This window comes from Haliaeetus albicilla, chromosome 19 (genome assembly GCF_947461875.1).
Source record: "Haliaeetus albicilla chromosome 19, bHalAlb1.1, whole genome shotgun sequence".
In the NCBI taxonomy this organism is placed as follows: Eukaryota; Metazoa; Chordata; class Aves; order Accipitriformes; family Accipitridae; genus Haliaeetus; species Haliaeetus albicilla.
The window spans coordinates 28,765,842-28,781,078 of NC_091501.1; the positions used below are offsets into that span (position 1 = coordinate 28,765,842).

The window sequence follows — 15,237 nt, forward strand, 5'->3', positions numbered from 1 at the left end:
CTTGAACTCCTGTAGCACATGAAGCTAATAATGGGCTGCAGTCTGCTTTGTCCTGCCTCTGTGAGCATCTTGCTGCTGCTGTTGCTGCCTTTTGCCCCAACAAATTTAATTCTATCATGTTGCTAGGCAGGCAGCATAAACATAGATGCACTTGCTCTAGGTAGCCACAGACTAGTTTCTCTACAAAATGTTTCTATGTTTAAAACATAAATCAAGAGAAGAACTGTAAGTGCCCATCTCTGCATTTTATCCAATATGGTATTTATTTAGGAGTCAGCACTGTTACCAGCCACAGCTTTTTTATGTTCATTTGAGGAGAACCCTCACTGACTAGCTCTGGAGAGCCCCAGCACTGCCCGAGGAGATGGATGGTGGGCACCTGGCCCGTCAGCATCCTGAGCCACTCCAGCATGAAGGTGACACACATACCAGTTGTCACCTCTGCTGTGTGCCCGCTGACACATGGTGAGAAATGCTACACCCCAATAGTCCTTTGTAACGTGTAGAATAACATCACCTCCAGCTCACTTGTATTCTGTGTGCAACAGTATTCCTACATAACAGTCATACTTTTTATAAAAGTAATATATTACATGACATGCTATGTATGCCTAAAGACACAGAAAAGGGAAGAACAGGTGTCTGCCTTTCTGAAGACACCCAAACAGCTTGTGACAAACTGCAGCACTGGCTGTGGAGGTGCAGCAGGGTGCCTTGGGACTAAGGGCAGCAAGCTGGATTGCCTGCATGGACATGACACAAGGTGAAGATCCTTGGAGCTGCCTGGCAAGCTGGCTTTTCATTGTACCCTCAGTATGAGGGCAGCCTCCCTCCACCCCAGTTCAGCATGAGCAGTGAGAGAGCATCTTTGAATGAAAAGACCTGCACTTGTCAGTGTGTGTTAGGTCAGCACATAATATAAATGCAGTAAATACGTTTCTTGGGGAATACAATGAGTAAAAGTATTGTTTGTGCCAGACAATTTGTTTGGCTTATTACCCTTAAGCCACTGATCTTGTCAGACTTTTAGGCCAGAGACTGAATCCAACCTGCTAAGATCATTCATCCACCTGCAAGGTGCCCTCCATGGCTTTATTTCTCCAGGGCTTTTTCCAAACTCCATGCTCACATGGGCACCTGCTCCAAGACCAAAACATGGATTTCCCTCCTCACTCAGGTTCCCAGCCACACAACAGGACAGTGCAGCTCCACTGTCACATGGTAGCCAAGGTATGGGAAAGAGAATTCATATAAGGCCCTTGATGGACTCCAGCTGACAGGTAGGTGTTGCAAATTTAACTAAATTTGGTGCTTTATTTTTCTCTCCTCCTTCAGTCAGTCATTCAGCTTCCAGCCATGGCATATGCAGAAATCTTTTCTACAGCTGTACATGCAGCATTTGTGTGCAGCTCCATGCTGGTACATCACTGCAGTTTGAAGCTCTGAGTTGATGACCCCTCGGCTGTCTGAGCCTCATGTGGCTCATCACAGAGTCATGCTCACAGCCTCATAGCTGGTTGCTGTCACCACCTCTGCACAGGTTCCTTGCCAGGTGAGTGGAAAATACAGTCAATGCTGTTTTGGGGATTCTTGCAGTTAGAGGGATGCAGTACCTTCCCAAAAATACACTTGTCCACAAAAGCAGGTATGCAAAAGCTACACACAGTCACTGCTATCTTGATGCAGAAGAGTACATTTTGCATTCTTATAACAGCATCTATGAGGTTTTAGGCTCGCAGATAGAGCTATGATAAAGTATTTATGGCAAATGATGTTCCTCTCATCTAAGCCCCCATCTCAGCTTTCCATGCTTAGAAGTTCTAGTTCTACTGTTGAGAAAGTTGTTTATTTGAAAGCAAATAGTTTCTTTGATAACATATTACAGCATTTATTGTAAAATGCACCAGAAATATGTCCCCTCATCTCCTTTTTATTTCTATGTTAAGGGTCTCTTCTGCCCCTTATATCCCTACCTCTCTTGGGAGATTTCCATGACATGCTGCCAAAGAGGAAGGTTCTAACATGAAACAACAGGAAAATGAAGCAGGGAATGCACGTCAGATCTATCGGGATCAGATAGCCATAAACATTTGGGATAAAGCCAGAAACTGCCAGACTCACAAAACTTTGTAAAACTCTAGTTGTATTTGTTGGGAGCAAATGCTGCTTCACCTATGCTAATTAATGATAAATTCTGCTGCAGGTTGCTACAGGGCAGGAGCTAAATAAGGTAGTAGTGGATAAGTCATCAGGACTGCTGTGACAGAGAGGCACAACAGCTGCATGGGTTGGCCCCCTACAGATAGTGCCAGAAGGCTAAATCCTCTTATTTTAGACTGGGATGGTGCTAGTAAGCTCAGCCTTGCTGAGAATTTTTTGCATTCTCTGCAAATACCTATGTAAAGTAACCCATTAAATTTAACATGTACTTTGCCCGAGTAAGGACTGCATTGTTCAGGTACTTTAAATTAGTTATTTTTCCTAAGAAAACAATCAGAATAATATACCACAGTAACTACTTCTTTACAAAGATTATCCACAGTTACCTTCTTTCATAATGAGAGGCTGACTGTGATATCTCTGGGCTATGGCTCTGGCATCACAGGTGATCTACGCCATGGAGTAGGAACAATTGCTCCCAAGAGCCTCACTGTGCACCTGGCAACTGAAACAGTGACAGAAGAGTGGTGAGTGCTGGACTCCGCTCCCTACTCCAGGAATTACTCCTGTTGTGGAAAACAGCAAAAAAGTGGGGTAGTCTGCCAAGTATAGCAGTTGAGTAAGACTGCATTAAGTAACTGTTAGACAAACTCAGGGAATAGCCCACTGACAGTTGCTTCTGTGTCTCAGAGTCTTATCTACTCTTAACCCCAGTGATTCTGACTGTGTTCTATTATTACTCAGAGTTTATCAGCAGCAGTGTAGCCTGCCCCCAGACCTGCAAACTCACCGGAAGAGCCTGGAACCACAGACAGCTGGCCCGTGGCCAGAACTCCTATCCAAAGTGAGGTGGAATTGCAAACAAGCAGTGAGAAAGCACCCGCCTGCACTTGGTGAGAAGAATTACGTAAATCTCATGTTGGAACAGGATCACATTCCCCTTGCCTCTGGACAGGGCATGATCACTGTGGCTCTGCTGAACAAAGAAATGAGAATATGTCCCACTTGTCTTACTGGGTCTGTCTAGGGAAAAAAGATTGACTTTTTTTTTTAGGTAATTAAAAAGTTTGACTTAACTATAAAATTATTATTATGTATTTTCTGGGAACTTTCTTGGTTTTATGAAGTCATCTGGCAAAAAAGAAGTAAACAACCAACCAGTTCAAATTAGCAGTAGTAGCACTCCCAGCTTGAGACAACATTTTGTGTAGTGAACAAAATCTATGCAAAAAAAACAAGTCCTGTAACTTGGTATACTCAATATAGTCTGTGTAGAACTGTATCATGTTGTGTGCATATATAACATGCCTTCATGCATTGAGTCTGTGGCAAAGACAGAAATGAGGGAAGGGTGGCATTGGGAACCTTTTCAGTAAGCAAGATCCCCATGAGGACTGGTGAGTGATCTAGTCTCCACACTTCATAATACTAGTGCAAGATCACCACCACAGCCATCCTCTTTTTCCAAACCACAGTATTAGCAAAACCATCCTCAAACTCAAGAGTAGCATGGCAGGAACCCAGTCAAGGAACACTCGAAATACAACTATTTTTTTAATCTTCTGCTGTTTAATCAGGTAGGTCTCCTTAGTGACATCCCAGTAAAGCTGGGGAAGTGTGGGAACACAGCACGTGGTGAGACAGGCACAGTCTTAGGCAAAGAGGAAGATTTGCCTGCATTTACTATTCAGATATCCAACCTGAAGATTGTGCTAGATCCTCAGCTGCAGAAAGGTGATGTATAGTTACAGCACGTAGGCATTATTTTCAATCTCTTTCTACTCTCTCTGTGCCTGGCCAAGCTATTACAGTTCTTTAATATACAGACCCTCCTCCTCCTAACTCTGTGATTATGTGGAGAGAGGGATTGCTGCTCTGGGTAGTTATATAGCACACCAATCCAAAAACAAAAGACAGGGCAGTGAGCAAAGAGGTTTCTTCAACATGGCATTCATGTACATTCTCTACTGATGGCACTTTGTGAATTTGAGGCTTTCTTGACCAGCTACTGACCCTAAATTCCTATTTCAAGAACCTGCCTTTTATTTCCAGGGCTGTAGGACACCCCTCCCAGCGCCATGCCATGCTGCCAGCAGGAGCAGTGCTGAAGTGGGATCCTGGCTTGATTTGAAGATAGGCTGGCAAGAAAAGCAGTTTCCACAGTCCCTGGAGCAATGCAGGCACTCCAGCAGCAGCAGCTCCTCTTGGCTAGCCACAACAGGCACAGCAAAGCCCCGGCCTGCGCTCCTAGCAGCCACTAGTGTCAAGATGCCTTGCTTTGCTCTTGTAGCTTTAAAACCATACCTGAGCTGAGACCAAAGCTACCAGTAAATGTTTAGGGAGCCTCGGATTAAACTGGTTTAGGCTATTCCCTACAAAATCTGAGAACGAATGGATTTTCTTAGAAATGTCTTCTAACAACCCAAGAAAAATACTGGGAAGCCACCTCCCTGCTACAGGTGCTTGCAAAAAACATGCCTCCCGCTTACACTGACAGACTTTTAAGAGAGGCCTGTATGTTAAAATTCACCTGTCAAAATTAAAAAAAGCCTTTTAAAAATGGCTGTTTGACACCATACGCGGTGCCAGTTTTTCCTCTGCGCACACAACTCAAAGAAAGCATTTCCCGTGGCTGTGGCCGTCAGTTAGCCCCTGTGGTGCCTCACACCCCACCCATAACCCACTTCAGAGGCTACAGCGGGGGCCTTCCCGAAAAGTCCTTTCATTGCGAAACATTGGGAAACTCAAAAATCTTGTGGCCAGCACCACGCCACGAATGCTGTGATTTTATTAAAGCTTAAGGGTAGGAGAAGAACAAAGCACGAGCAGAACCCACACCTGCTCATCAGACTAAAGCCCCCCCCTCAGGCCCGTTTTCCTCAGGAGTGACTGGAAACCGCCCGCGCCCTTCCCGAGGCGAGCAACCGCCCAACGGCCGCCCCCAACGGCTCCAACCTCCCCTCAGCGCGGCGAAGCCCCGCCCCTGGCAACGCCCCGCCACGCGCGCGCAGCTCCCGCCTTCCCGCCCTCTCTCCCTCTCACTTAGGGGCCGCCCCCGCCCGCTGTGTTCCGGCCTGCGCCGGGACGGCTAGCGGTGGGGCCCGGCCATGTCGGGGGACGGTGAGGAGGATCTGTCGGCCTTCGTGGCCCTGCATGGGGCCGCGCTCCGGGCGTCGAGGGTCCCGACGCGTTACTGGGAGAGCCTGTGCCGCAAGCTGCGTGGTGAGGTGGGTGGTCGTGGGCCGTTGCCGGGAGGAACGGCGCTGAGGGAAGCCCCTTCGGCGGGAAACACCGCGCGGGGCAACCTCCTGCCCCCGGCCCCGCGCGGTGTTTCCCGCCGAAGGGGCTTCCCTCTGTGAGGAGACGGTGGTGGGGCGTGGGGTCCCCTCTCCTCCCTTCCCCAGCTGGGTACGAAGCAACCCCCCTTCCCCGCGATGGTGAGGGGAGAGTGGGGGGGGGGCAGGCTCGCCTCACACGAGCCGGGCCGAAGAGAACCAAGAGGTCGCTTAGCAGCGGAGGGGGGGAAAAGCTTCGTGCCGGTTGTGTTACGGAAGCTGCAGCCTAGGACCGTAAAAGAGATTAGGTGTATCGTGCGTATCTGATTTCGTCTTATTGTTGTCGGCGTAAAGGTTGAAAGCGTTTGGGGTTCCTGGTAATTGGAGATCCAGTATTGGAGAGAGGTGATTAGTATGTCCTAAAACCTTCAGCCCAGTTCGCTTCCACACTGGTCTACCCTGTTCTCAGTCATTTATAACTGTGCAGAGCTAACTCAGTTCGTCTTGCATATGCACGAATTACCTGTCTCAGACTGTTTTCTGGGAGTGTTTTAGGCTGGTTGGTTTGTTCATTTATTCTTGATCCAAGTAAAAGCTGTTCAGCTCTTTCCAAGAATAGGGATGGTGGCAGAAGAATGTTCTGGCAATGGTTAAAATAATAACAATGCAAGAACCACTTTGTAGAGCATCTCAGAGTGGTGGTGCTGTGTGACTTTTATCAGGCCAAATTTTGGGCAAGTTGTAAGCCTTTGTAAAATCAACACTCATATGTGCAATGACATAAATTTGGGGACATTGGCCTTTGTGAGCCTTTTTGAGTTCCCCTATTGTAGCCCTGCCCAGGCAGCGTACAGACCATCCCTTTGCAGGGGCTGGGTATATTTCAGCTGAAGCTGACACCAGGAGTCTATGGACATGGCTCTGAACTAAAGGGAGTGTAAGGGCACAGGCACGCTCCAGAATGGAGAATCCGTTTTCACCCATGTTTCTAGCAACCATCCACTTGCTCTCTGGAGCTTTGTGATGAGAAAGGGAAGGGAGTCAAAGTTGAGAAAAGGAGTCATTTTGAACAAAGAGCTTGTAAAGACGCAAGTTGAATTTAGAAATTTTTTTATTTTGCACATATGCAGCCAGGCTCAGTGTTGAGGAAAGCTGACTTGGATTTGGTGGAGTAAAGGAACAAGGAACTGAGGCAGGAAAGAGGCACAACCTGAAACTAGTTGTCTGGAGACTTGAGAGTGCTCCAGGGAGTCTGGAGGAGTCTACCTGGAGAAGGAAGTAAGAATGAGGTGAACTTCCAGTCTTGGGGAGAGAAAGAGATCTGATGGGAACTTCAGGGTATGGGGAGAGAAGGGAACTAGCAGTGGGGTGCAGGAGGGCATGATGAACAGTAGAGAAACAGGTGAGATGGGATGAGAAATTTGAACAGGAAGTACAGGACAGTGGGGAATGCGAGGGGACTGTAGTTTAACACCTGTGTACAAGTAAACTGATTTCTAATTACTTGAACGCTTCTTTTCCCCATCTCAACTTTAAAGTTGGGACAGGAGGGAAGTGTTTATAGCACATACAGTCAGGAAGGGTCTGAATATGTTCCTGCTGCTTTCTAACTGTTGTGTATCTGGTACTGCTAATAACAGGAATACATGTGTATTACAGAGATAATAAATCTACATTAACTCAAGCATATGCCCAGTCACAAACTTCCTGTTATATTATACCTCTCTTAGCAAGCATATGTACAACTGACTTGGAGCAGGGAATATCTACTGCTCTGCTTAAATAGGAAGGTATGAGTAGGGATGTACTGAAACAGGATGAAATAGAAGGCAGTATAAAGCTGGTAAGGAAAACTGAAGTTGCAAGCTGTTGCATTGCCGTATGCCAGTATTAGAAAGCTGGAGGTAGCTGGCAAACTGTGGACTTGTCCTGTGACAAAATGCAGGCTTAAAAGATGTGTGTCCTGTGGCTGAAACCCTTGCATGTTACCAACATTGTTGGGGGTGTGAAATTTAGAAGGTAAGACAATAGAGTGAGAGGAGACCCATGGTCCTGATCTTTTTACAGAGGCTAGGATGGCGAAAGGCAGGATGGAGAAAGCATATGCCCTAAGGTGACAGGCTGCTGCTTCTGTTTCATTTTGCTTGCAGTGGTGGCTGAGCGTCCTCTTTTGTACTAAGTGTTCCAGTGCACGTGGAAAGAGGTTTAATGATTTCAACGTACTTACAAAGATAAATTAGGCTGCTGATGGTGCTTGTCTCTACTGTTGCAACTTCTGGGTTTTATCCAGAAGAAGGGCAGAAGAATATGGAGAAGACTGGGAAAATTACAGTGAGGAGTGTGGTCAACTGGGATGAGCTCTTGAGAAGGTAGAGATAGAGCTACAGTACCTTACTTAGAATGGGGTTGTGTGGAGTAGCTGGAGGAGCAGCAGTAAAGAAAGCAAAGGAGGTGAAGGGAAAGGATGAAAATGTTTTGGGAGTCTAGGTAATAAAGAATAAAGGGGGGGGGGCTAGTAATCAGTGCAACATGGAGCATAGGATGAGTCTCCTTGTTTCATGTGTGAAGATGGGAGGAATTTTTTCAGTTGTTCTAACCTGTTGCAAAGATTAAAACTTTCTAGCATAGAACTTGGAAAATTTGCATCCATAATATAGATAAAAATCTCTCTTACATCAGTGCCTCTAGAACCCAGCCCAGGCAGCTGTTTTCCAACACACGCACACGTGCTTCAACATACAGAGTGAATGCACCCTCCCTCCTATGTGTATGTTAAAGCCTGTGAGAGAAGTGGAGGGTTTTTGTTTTTATTTTTTTCCATTTACCTTGAGATCTGCTGGAGCAGGTTTCCTTCTGAGAGCATTATGTAACCATGAATTAAATTGGATTGCTTGTTCGAAACATGGTATATCTGCTAGATCAAGAAATCTGCTTTTATGTATTTATTTTGCCTTTAGCGTTCAGTGTCTGTTGGGAGGCAAATTGTTCTGCATTTCTGGCAGAAACTTGAAAAACAAAACATATGCATTTGTAATAATTTACTATAAACACTAAAATTCTATTTCCAATATAGTGGTTGTTTCTTACATTACTGAAGAAACTATGTATAGCCTGGTTATAAGCCTGAGAAACACAGTACCTGCATCTAATTTTATTCATAATCTTTTTTTTCTATTCCAGCCATATGCTAAGCTGTGGCAGGCTTCTGTGTATTGCAGCAAGATTTTTGCGGCCCTGAAATGTCTCTGGCAAAGGACTGCTTAGAGTTTCATCCCAGTTAGAAATGGAGGCTTTTAATTAATTACTGGAAGGAATGCAGCATGATCAATACTACTAGACTTTATTTTCCAGAGCAGGGGAGGGCAAGCTGTTTCTCAGAGGCTACCTGTGGCCTTCAGAGCAGTTTGCCATGTGCCTAAAAAGTATTCACTGAAGATGCCTGTGCCTAAAAAGTATTCACTGAAGATGCCTGTGCGTGGTAATTGTCATGACGTGTCTGCTTTGTTATCGCAGTCTCTGGTTCATTGGGTTTGTTAGGTTGGAACTGCACCTGAATATGAAGAGGGAGAGATTTTGCCCAAGCATGTTTTCTTGCAAATAGTTGTGCCATGGAAATGTGTTGCTGTCTTCTAGAGATTGTTACTTTGGTGGAGTACTTCATGTGAGTTCTCCCTATTCTGCTCCAAGCAAAAGATTATACTTTTCAAATTGGTGGTGTGATCTTTTCCAGCTGATACTTGCCTTAAGTAGCTGAAGATTCCTTTAATGGTGCAGCTGTGTTACCAGGTTCACAGTGTGACAGACTCTCTCAGAAGGAGGGAGGAAGAAAAGAGAGCAGTGGCATCCGCCTGCTCAACAGGCTGTGTGTGTCCACACTGCCAACCAGGTGCTTCCACCAAACCAGTCATTTCATTACTGAACTGTTTGCATTATCAATTATGAATTTAAAAAAAACAACCACCTCACAAAAAGCCACTGATTAAGGTGGTCTTGCACTGCTGCTCCAAGAAGTGTGAGTTGCTTCAGATGACTACACCTAATCCACCTTTTCAAGGTTATAAATTCTCAAGGAGAAATTTTTTTAGCATAATTCTGCTGAAAAGGTGTTAAAAGTGGAGAGTTTTTGCTAACTGCAACTGGTACAATCTCATGCAACTGATGCTGTGTGGGAGGAAGAGATCAAAACTTTGGCTTAGAGGATTTGGATTACCTTCGTTTTTAGGTCTTGAGCTGATAATAAAATATAAAGCCAACAGCTTCCTTTAGTTGTACAAGGACCTGAAATTAACATTCATCATGGGTGTTTTTGTAAACGGTTGGAACCTGTGGTGGGTGAAGGCTAACCTCCAAGTCAGCAGCTGGCTCACCTCTTACAAACTCATTAAGACAAATGTTAAGTGTAGAAAGCATACATAGCGCCATACTGTAGAAGGTGTCAAGTGGACTCCAGTGAATCACACTCACGGTTTTAATTTTCTAATGACTTCCAGTCACTTGGCTGTGGTTTCTTCTGCTAGTTAATGAGCTTGATGAGGACAGCTCTTGATCGAGCAGCGAAGTGTCACTTCAGGGAGGAATGGAATGTGCATGTGCCCTGGTGCACTTTTTTGCTGCCTGCCGTGGGCTGGGATTAGCACTTGTGCAGTGAGCCAGATAAGGGAGCTGATCCAGCTGGGAGCTAACCTGAGGAAAATAAATTGTGAACACCACTGATGGCTGCACAAGGAAGGACTCTTGCTTTTGCTGGGACCTGCCTGCAGTTACATGAATGACTATGAATTTTGCAGGCAACTGAGCAAAGACTTAAAGAAACGTTGGTGGCTACTGTTGTAACAACAAGAGGTTGTGATATTGCTTACTATTGAGTAATGTTCTCTTCTAGCAAAACTGGAAAACTAGAAACAAATTAGAACTGCTAGCTATTTTGATGCCTGCTGAAGTGGAAGATAGTAAGTCAGTTTCTGATTAAAAAAAAAAAAGGTGTATTTTTAATCTCTAGTGAAGTGGTTTGCAAAATAATTTTATTTAAGAAAAATGTTTGTGTGGAGTTAGCGAACATATTGCTGGCATCTTCTTTTTCCACCCCCCAGCCCAAAGGAAAATATCATCCCCTGCTCCTCAGAAGGGAATTTCAGGCACTTCTCCACTTGGATCTGGTCTACGATACTGTGCTGTGGGCTTAAGATCTGAAGTAGGCGGTGTTTCCCTGCTGTCTTCCCCCCTTGCTAGATGTCTTAGGGCTTCTATCTGCTTTGTCTAGGTGGCCTTGCTTTACACATAGGGAGTTGATTTCCTTGCCCTTCTGTTCAGGCTTAGCCAAAATAGTTATCCTGAAGGAACACTCACTTGTTCAATTAAAAGCTTTTTGCTGCCACTGGAATTTTATAGCTAGTAAGTTGTCAATGTCCAGAAGTAATGACTTCTAATAATGTGGCATCAGAGGCTAGGTGTACCTGGGCTTGGCATGTTAAACCGGTAACTCTAGAGGTTACGCTTCTAGGTCTTTCTCCCTCCCTGCTACTTTCTAGTGAGATTAGATTGAGGCAAATGATTTGTTTGCTCCTGCCTGGTTCATTATATAGAGCATGAGTGACTTTTCAAATCCTTTCAGAGGGAGTTATTTTGGTAAGTCTTCTGAGGCTTTACGCTTTTTTTTTTTAATTCTTAAAAGTATATGTTTACTTTGAAATAACAGAAGTTGTCAGCAGTCTTGGTTCTGCAAAAGCTATGCAAGCCCACCATTTGGCAAGATTTTGGGCAGAAGGGAAACTTCTGTAGTAACCTACTTTAATTTATGTAGGTTCTAGATGAAGGTGTTACATCTAGAGTAGGCAAGAATGTAAACAAACCCCTTTCAACACATTAGTGGAGGCAAGTGTATAGACCTTAACTTGCAGCACTATAGGGAATCTTCTAATTCATCTGGAGGTGAGCGAGCACAGGCAGTTCCTTTTGTAGGGAAAGAGGAGAGGGGGAAACATGCTGAGATTTCTTAATTGGTTCAGAACTCGATTGGTAAAAACTCTTTTTCTTCAGGGACCTTAATGTACTTTAGTATAGTTGTGGATCCTGGGTAACACCTGGTTTTGCAGGTCTTAAATTCTTGGTTTTAGCAAAGTTGAGCAAAGGTATTCCATTTTCAGCTTCTAAAATTCTTTATGAGGAGTTAAACTAATAGATGATCATCAGTAGACCTATTGGTACCAAAGAAACCAGCAAAGCTTCCTGCCAATATTAACTAAAGAAACTTCCCAGACAGACTGCTCTATTAAAATGTGAAAGAATAAATACTGTTGTTCACTTATCTGTTAAGTTAAAAATGCCAATTTTTATCAGATTGCAGGTCAACATTGTCTACAAGTGCATTTCAGTGTTGCATTAGTGAGCATCAGGGTACTGCCTCAGCCAGCTGCTTGATATTTTGTGCATTTTCTATCTCAGGTATTTGATGCTGGTGACTACTTTGGGATAATGCAAGTAGAAGAGGCAGATGAGGGGGAAGAAGGTGATGAAGAAATGGAAGAAGAATTTAAAAAGAAACCAAATCCTGGAAATGAACCATGTTTCAAAGTTATTGTAACAAATGAGAATGGGCTTCAAGCCTCCAATCCCAATAGGTGAGTAGTGATTTCAGAACTAGTATTCAGTCTTTGGGTAGTCTTAAGCCCTAAAATCATACAGAGAGTTTGCTTTAAAACTTGTTTGAACCTATTCAGAAATCCTCTTTTCTTACTATAAGACATAGCTGCCTGTTTGAAGAAAGGTGCATGCTATGAGGCACATCTTGCAAAGGGTACTAGCAGTGCAAGTATCTTAGAATCATAGAATCGTTTAGGTTGGAAAAGACCTTCAAGATCATCGAGTCCAACCACTAACCATGCCCACTAAACCATGTCCTGAAGTACCCTGTCTACTCGCTTTCTGAATATCTCCAGGGATGGTGACTCAACCACTTCCCTGGGCAGCCCATTCCAATGTTTCCCTCTCAGTAAAAAATTTTTTCCTAATATCCAACCTAAATCTCTCTTGCCTCAACTTGAGGCCATTTCCTCTCATCCTATCACTAGTTACTTGATAGAAGAGACCAGTACCCACCTCACTACCACCTCCCTTCAGGTAGTTGTAGAGAGCGATAAGGTCTCCCCTCAGCCTCCTTTTCTCCAGACTAAACCACCCCAGCTCCCTCAGCTGCTCCTCATAAGACTTGTGCTCCAGGCCCCTCATCAACTTGGTTGCCCTTCTCTGGACACGCTCCAGCACCTCCATGTCTTTCTTGTGGTGAGGGGCCCAAAACTGAACACAGCACTCGAGGTGCGGCCTCACCAGTGCTGAGTACAGGGGAACAACCACCTCCCTGCTCCTGCTGGCCACACTATTTCTGATACAGCCTAGGATGTGATTGACCTTCTTGGCCACCTGGGCACACTGCTGGCTTGTATACAGCTGGCTGTCAGCCAGCACCCCCGGGTCCTTTTCCGCTGGGCAGCTTTCCAGCCACTCTTCCCCAAGCTTGTAGTGCTGCATGGGGTTGCTGTGACCGAAGTGCAGGACCCAGCACCTGGCCTTATTGAACTTCATACGATTAGGCTCAGCCCATCAATCCAGCCTGTCCAGATCTCTTTGTAGAGCCTCCCTACCCTCAAGCAGACCGACCCTGCCTCCCAACTTGGTGTTGTCTGCAAACTTGCTGAGGGTGCACTCAATCCCCTCATCCAAATCATCAGTGAAGATATTAAACAGAACAGGGCCCAACACCGAGCCCTGGGGAACACCACTTGTGACCTGCCGCCAACTGGATTTCACCTCATTCACCACTACCCTCTGGGCTTGGCCATCCAGCCAGTTTTTCACCCAGTGGAGAGTGCACCCGTCCAGGCCACGAGATGCCAGCTTCTCAAGGAGTATGCCATGAGAGACAGTGTCAAAGGCCTTGCTGAAGTCGAGGTAGATAACATCCACAGCCTTTCCCTCATCCACTAGGTGGGTCACCTGGTCATAGAAGGAGATCAGGTTGGTCAAGCAGAACCCGCCTTTCATAAACCCACGCTGACTGGGCCCAATCCCCTGCTTGTCCTGGACTTGCCATGTGAGTGGTCTCAAGACAAACAGTTCCATAATCTTCCCCGGTACCGAGATCAGGCTGACAGGCCTGTAGTTCCCCGGATCCTCCCTCCCACCCTTCTTATAAATGGGAGTCACATTGGCAAGCCTCCAGTCCTCTGGGACCTCCCTTCTTGACCAGGATCACTGATAGATGATAGAGAGTGTCTTGGCAAGGACCTCTGCCAGTTCCCTCAGTACTCTTGGATGGATCCCATCAGGTCCCATAGATTTCTGAGTGTTCAGGTGGCGTAGCAGGTCCCTAACTAATTCCTCCTGGATTAAGGGGGGTATGTTATGCTCTTCATCCTTACCTTCCAGCTCAGTGGGTGGAGTACCCTGAGGATGACTGGAGTCACTATTAAAGACTGAGGCAAAGAAGGCATTAAGTACCTCGACCTTTTCCTCATTACTGGTTGCTACGTTCCCTTCTGTATCCATTAAAGGAAAGATATTCTCCTTGGGATTCTTTTTACTGTTAACATATTTGTAAAAACATTTTTTGTTGTCCCTTACGATAGTGGCCAGATTTAGTTCTAGCTGAGCTTTTGCCTTTCTAATTTTCTCTCTGTATGATCTAACAAGATCCCTGTACTCCTCCCAAGTTGCCTGCCCTTTCCTCCAGAGATGATAAACTCTCCTTTTTCCCTTGAGTCCTAGCAAAAGCTCCCCATTCAGCCAGGCTGGTCATTTTCCTTGGCGGTTTGACTTGCGGCACATGGGAATAGCCTGGTCCTGAGCCATTAAGATTTCCTTCTTAAAGAATGTCCATCCCTCCTGGACCCCTTTGCCCTTCAGGACCATCTCCCAAGGCACTCTCTCAACCAGTGCCTTGAAGAGGCCAAAGTTTGCCCTCCGGAAGTCCATAGTGGTGGTTTTGCTGATCACCTTCTTTGTCTCACCAAGAATTGAAAATTCTATCATTTCATGGTTGCTAAGCCCAAGACAGCCTCCAACCATCACACCTTCCACCAATCCTTCCCTGTTCAAAAACAACAGATCTAGCAAGGCTCCTCCCCTGGTTGGCTCACCCACCAGCTGTGCCAAGAAGTTATCTTCCACACACTCCAGGAACGTCCTAGATTGTTTACTCACCGCTGTGTTGTATTTCCAGCAGATGTCTGGAAAGTTAAAGTCCCCCACAAGGACAAGGGCACATGATTCTGAGACTACTGCCAGCCGCTTGTAGAATGATTCATCTGTCTCTTCAACCTGGTCGGGCGGTCTATAACAGACTCCCAGCACAATATCTGCCTTATTGGCTTTCCCTCTCATCCTCACCCATAAGCACTCCACCTTGTCATCAGAATCATGTAGCTCTGTACAGTCAAAACATTCCCTAACATAGAGAGCCACCCCACCACCTCTTCTACCTTGCCTATCCCTTCTGAAGAGCTTGTAGCCATCCATTGCAGCACTCCAGTCGTGGGAGTTGTCCCACCATGTTTCCATGATGGCAACTAAGTCATATCTGTCCTGCTGCACAATGGCTTCCAGCTCCTCCTGTTTATTGCCCATGCTGCGTGTGTTGGCATAGATACATTTGAGCTGGGTTATTGAATCCACCCCTAACATCAGCACGCTGCCCCTAGCTCATCTCTGGTGCACCTAGTTTTATCCCTTACCCCCTTCGAACCTAGTTTAAAGCCCTTTCTATGAGCCCTGCCATCTCATGAGCAAGGATTCTTTTACCCCTTTGAGA

At 45.6% G+C, this 15,237-nt stretch overlaps 1 protein-coding gene across 1 annotated transcript in view; it reads left to right on the forward strand.

Annotated features, from left to right (window-relative positions):
• Positions 1–5,194: 5,194 nt before the first annotated feature.
• The window catches only part of TTLL12 (tubulin tyrosine ligase like 12), a 34,063-nt gene continuing 24,020 nt past the window's right edge, over positions 5,195–15,237 (forward strand). The window contains exons 1-2 of the mRNA XM_069806971.1: positions 5,195–5,387; positions 11,877–12,052. Of these exons, the coding sequence (XP_069663072.1) occupies positions 5,268–5,387; positions 11,877–12,052 (296 nt within the window). The 5' untranslated portion in view covers positions 5,195–5,267. The remainder of the gene's footprint in view (positions 5,388–11,876; positions 12,053–15,237) is intronic.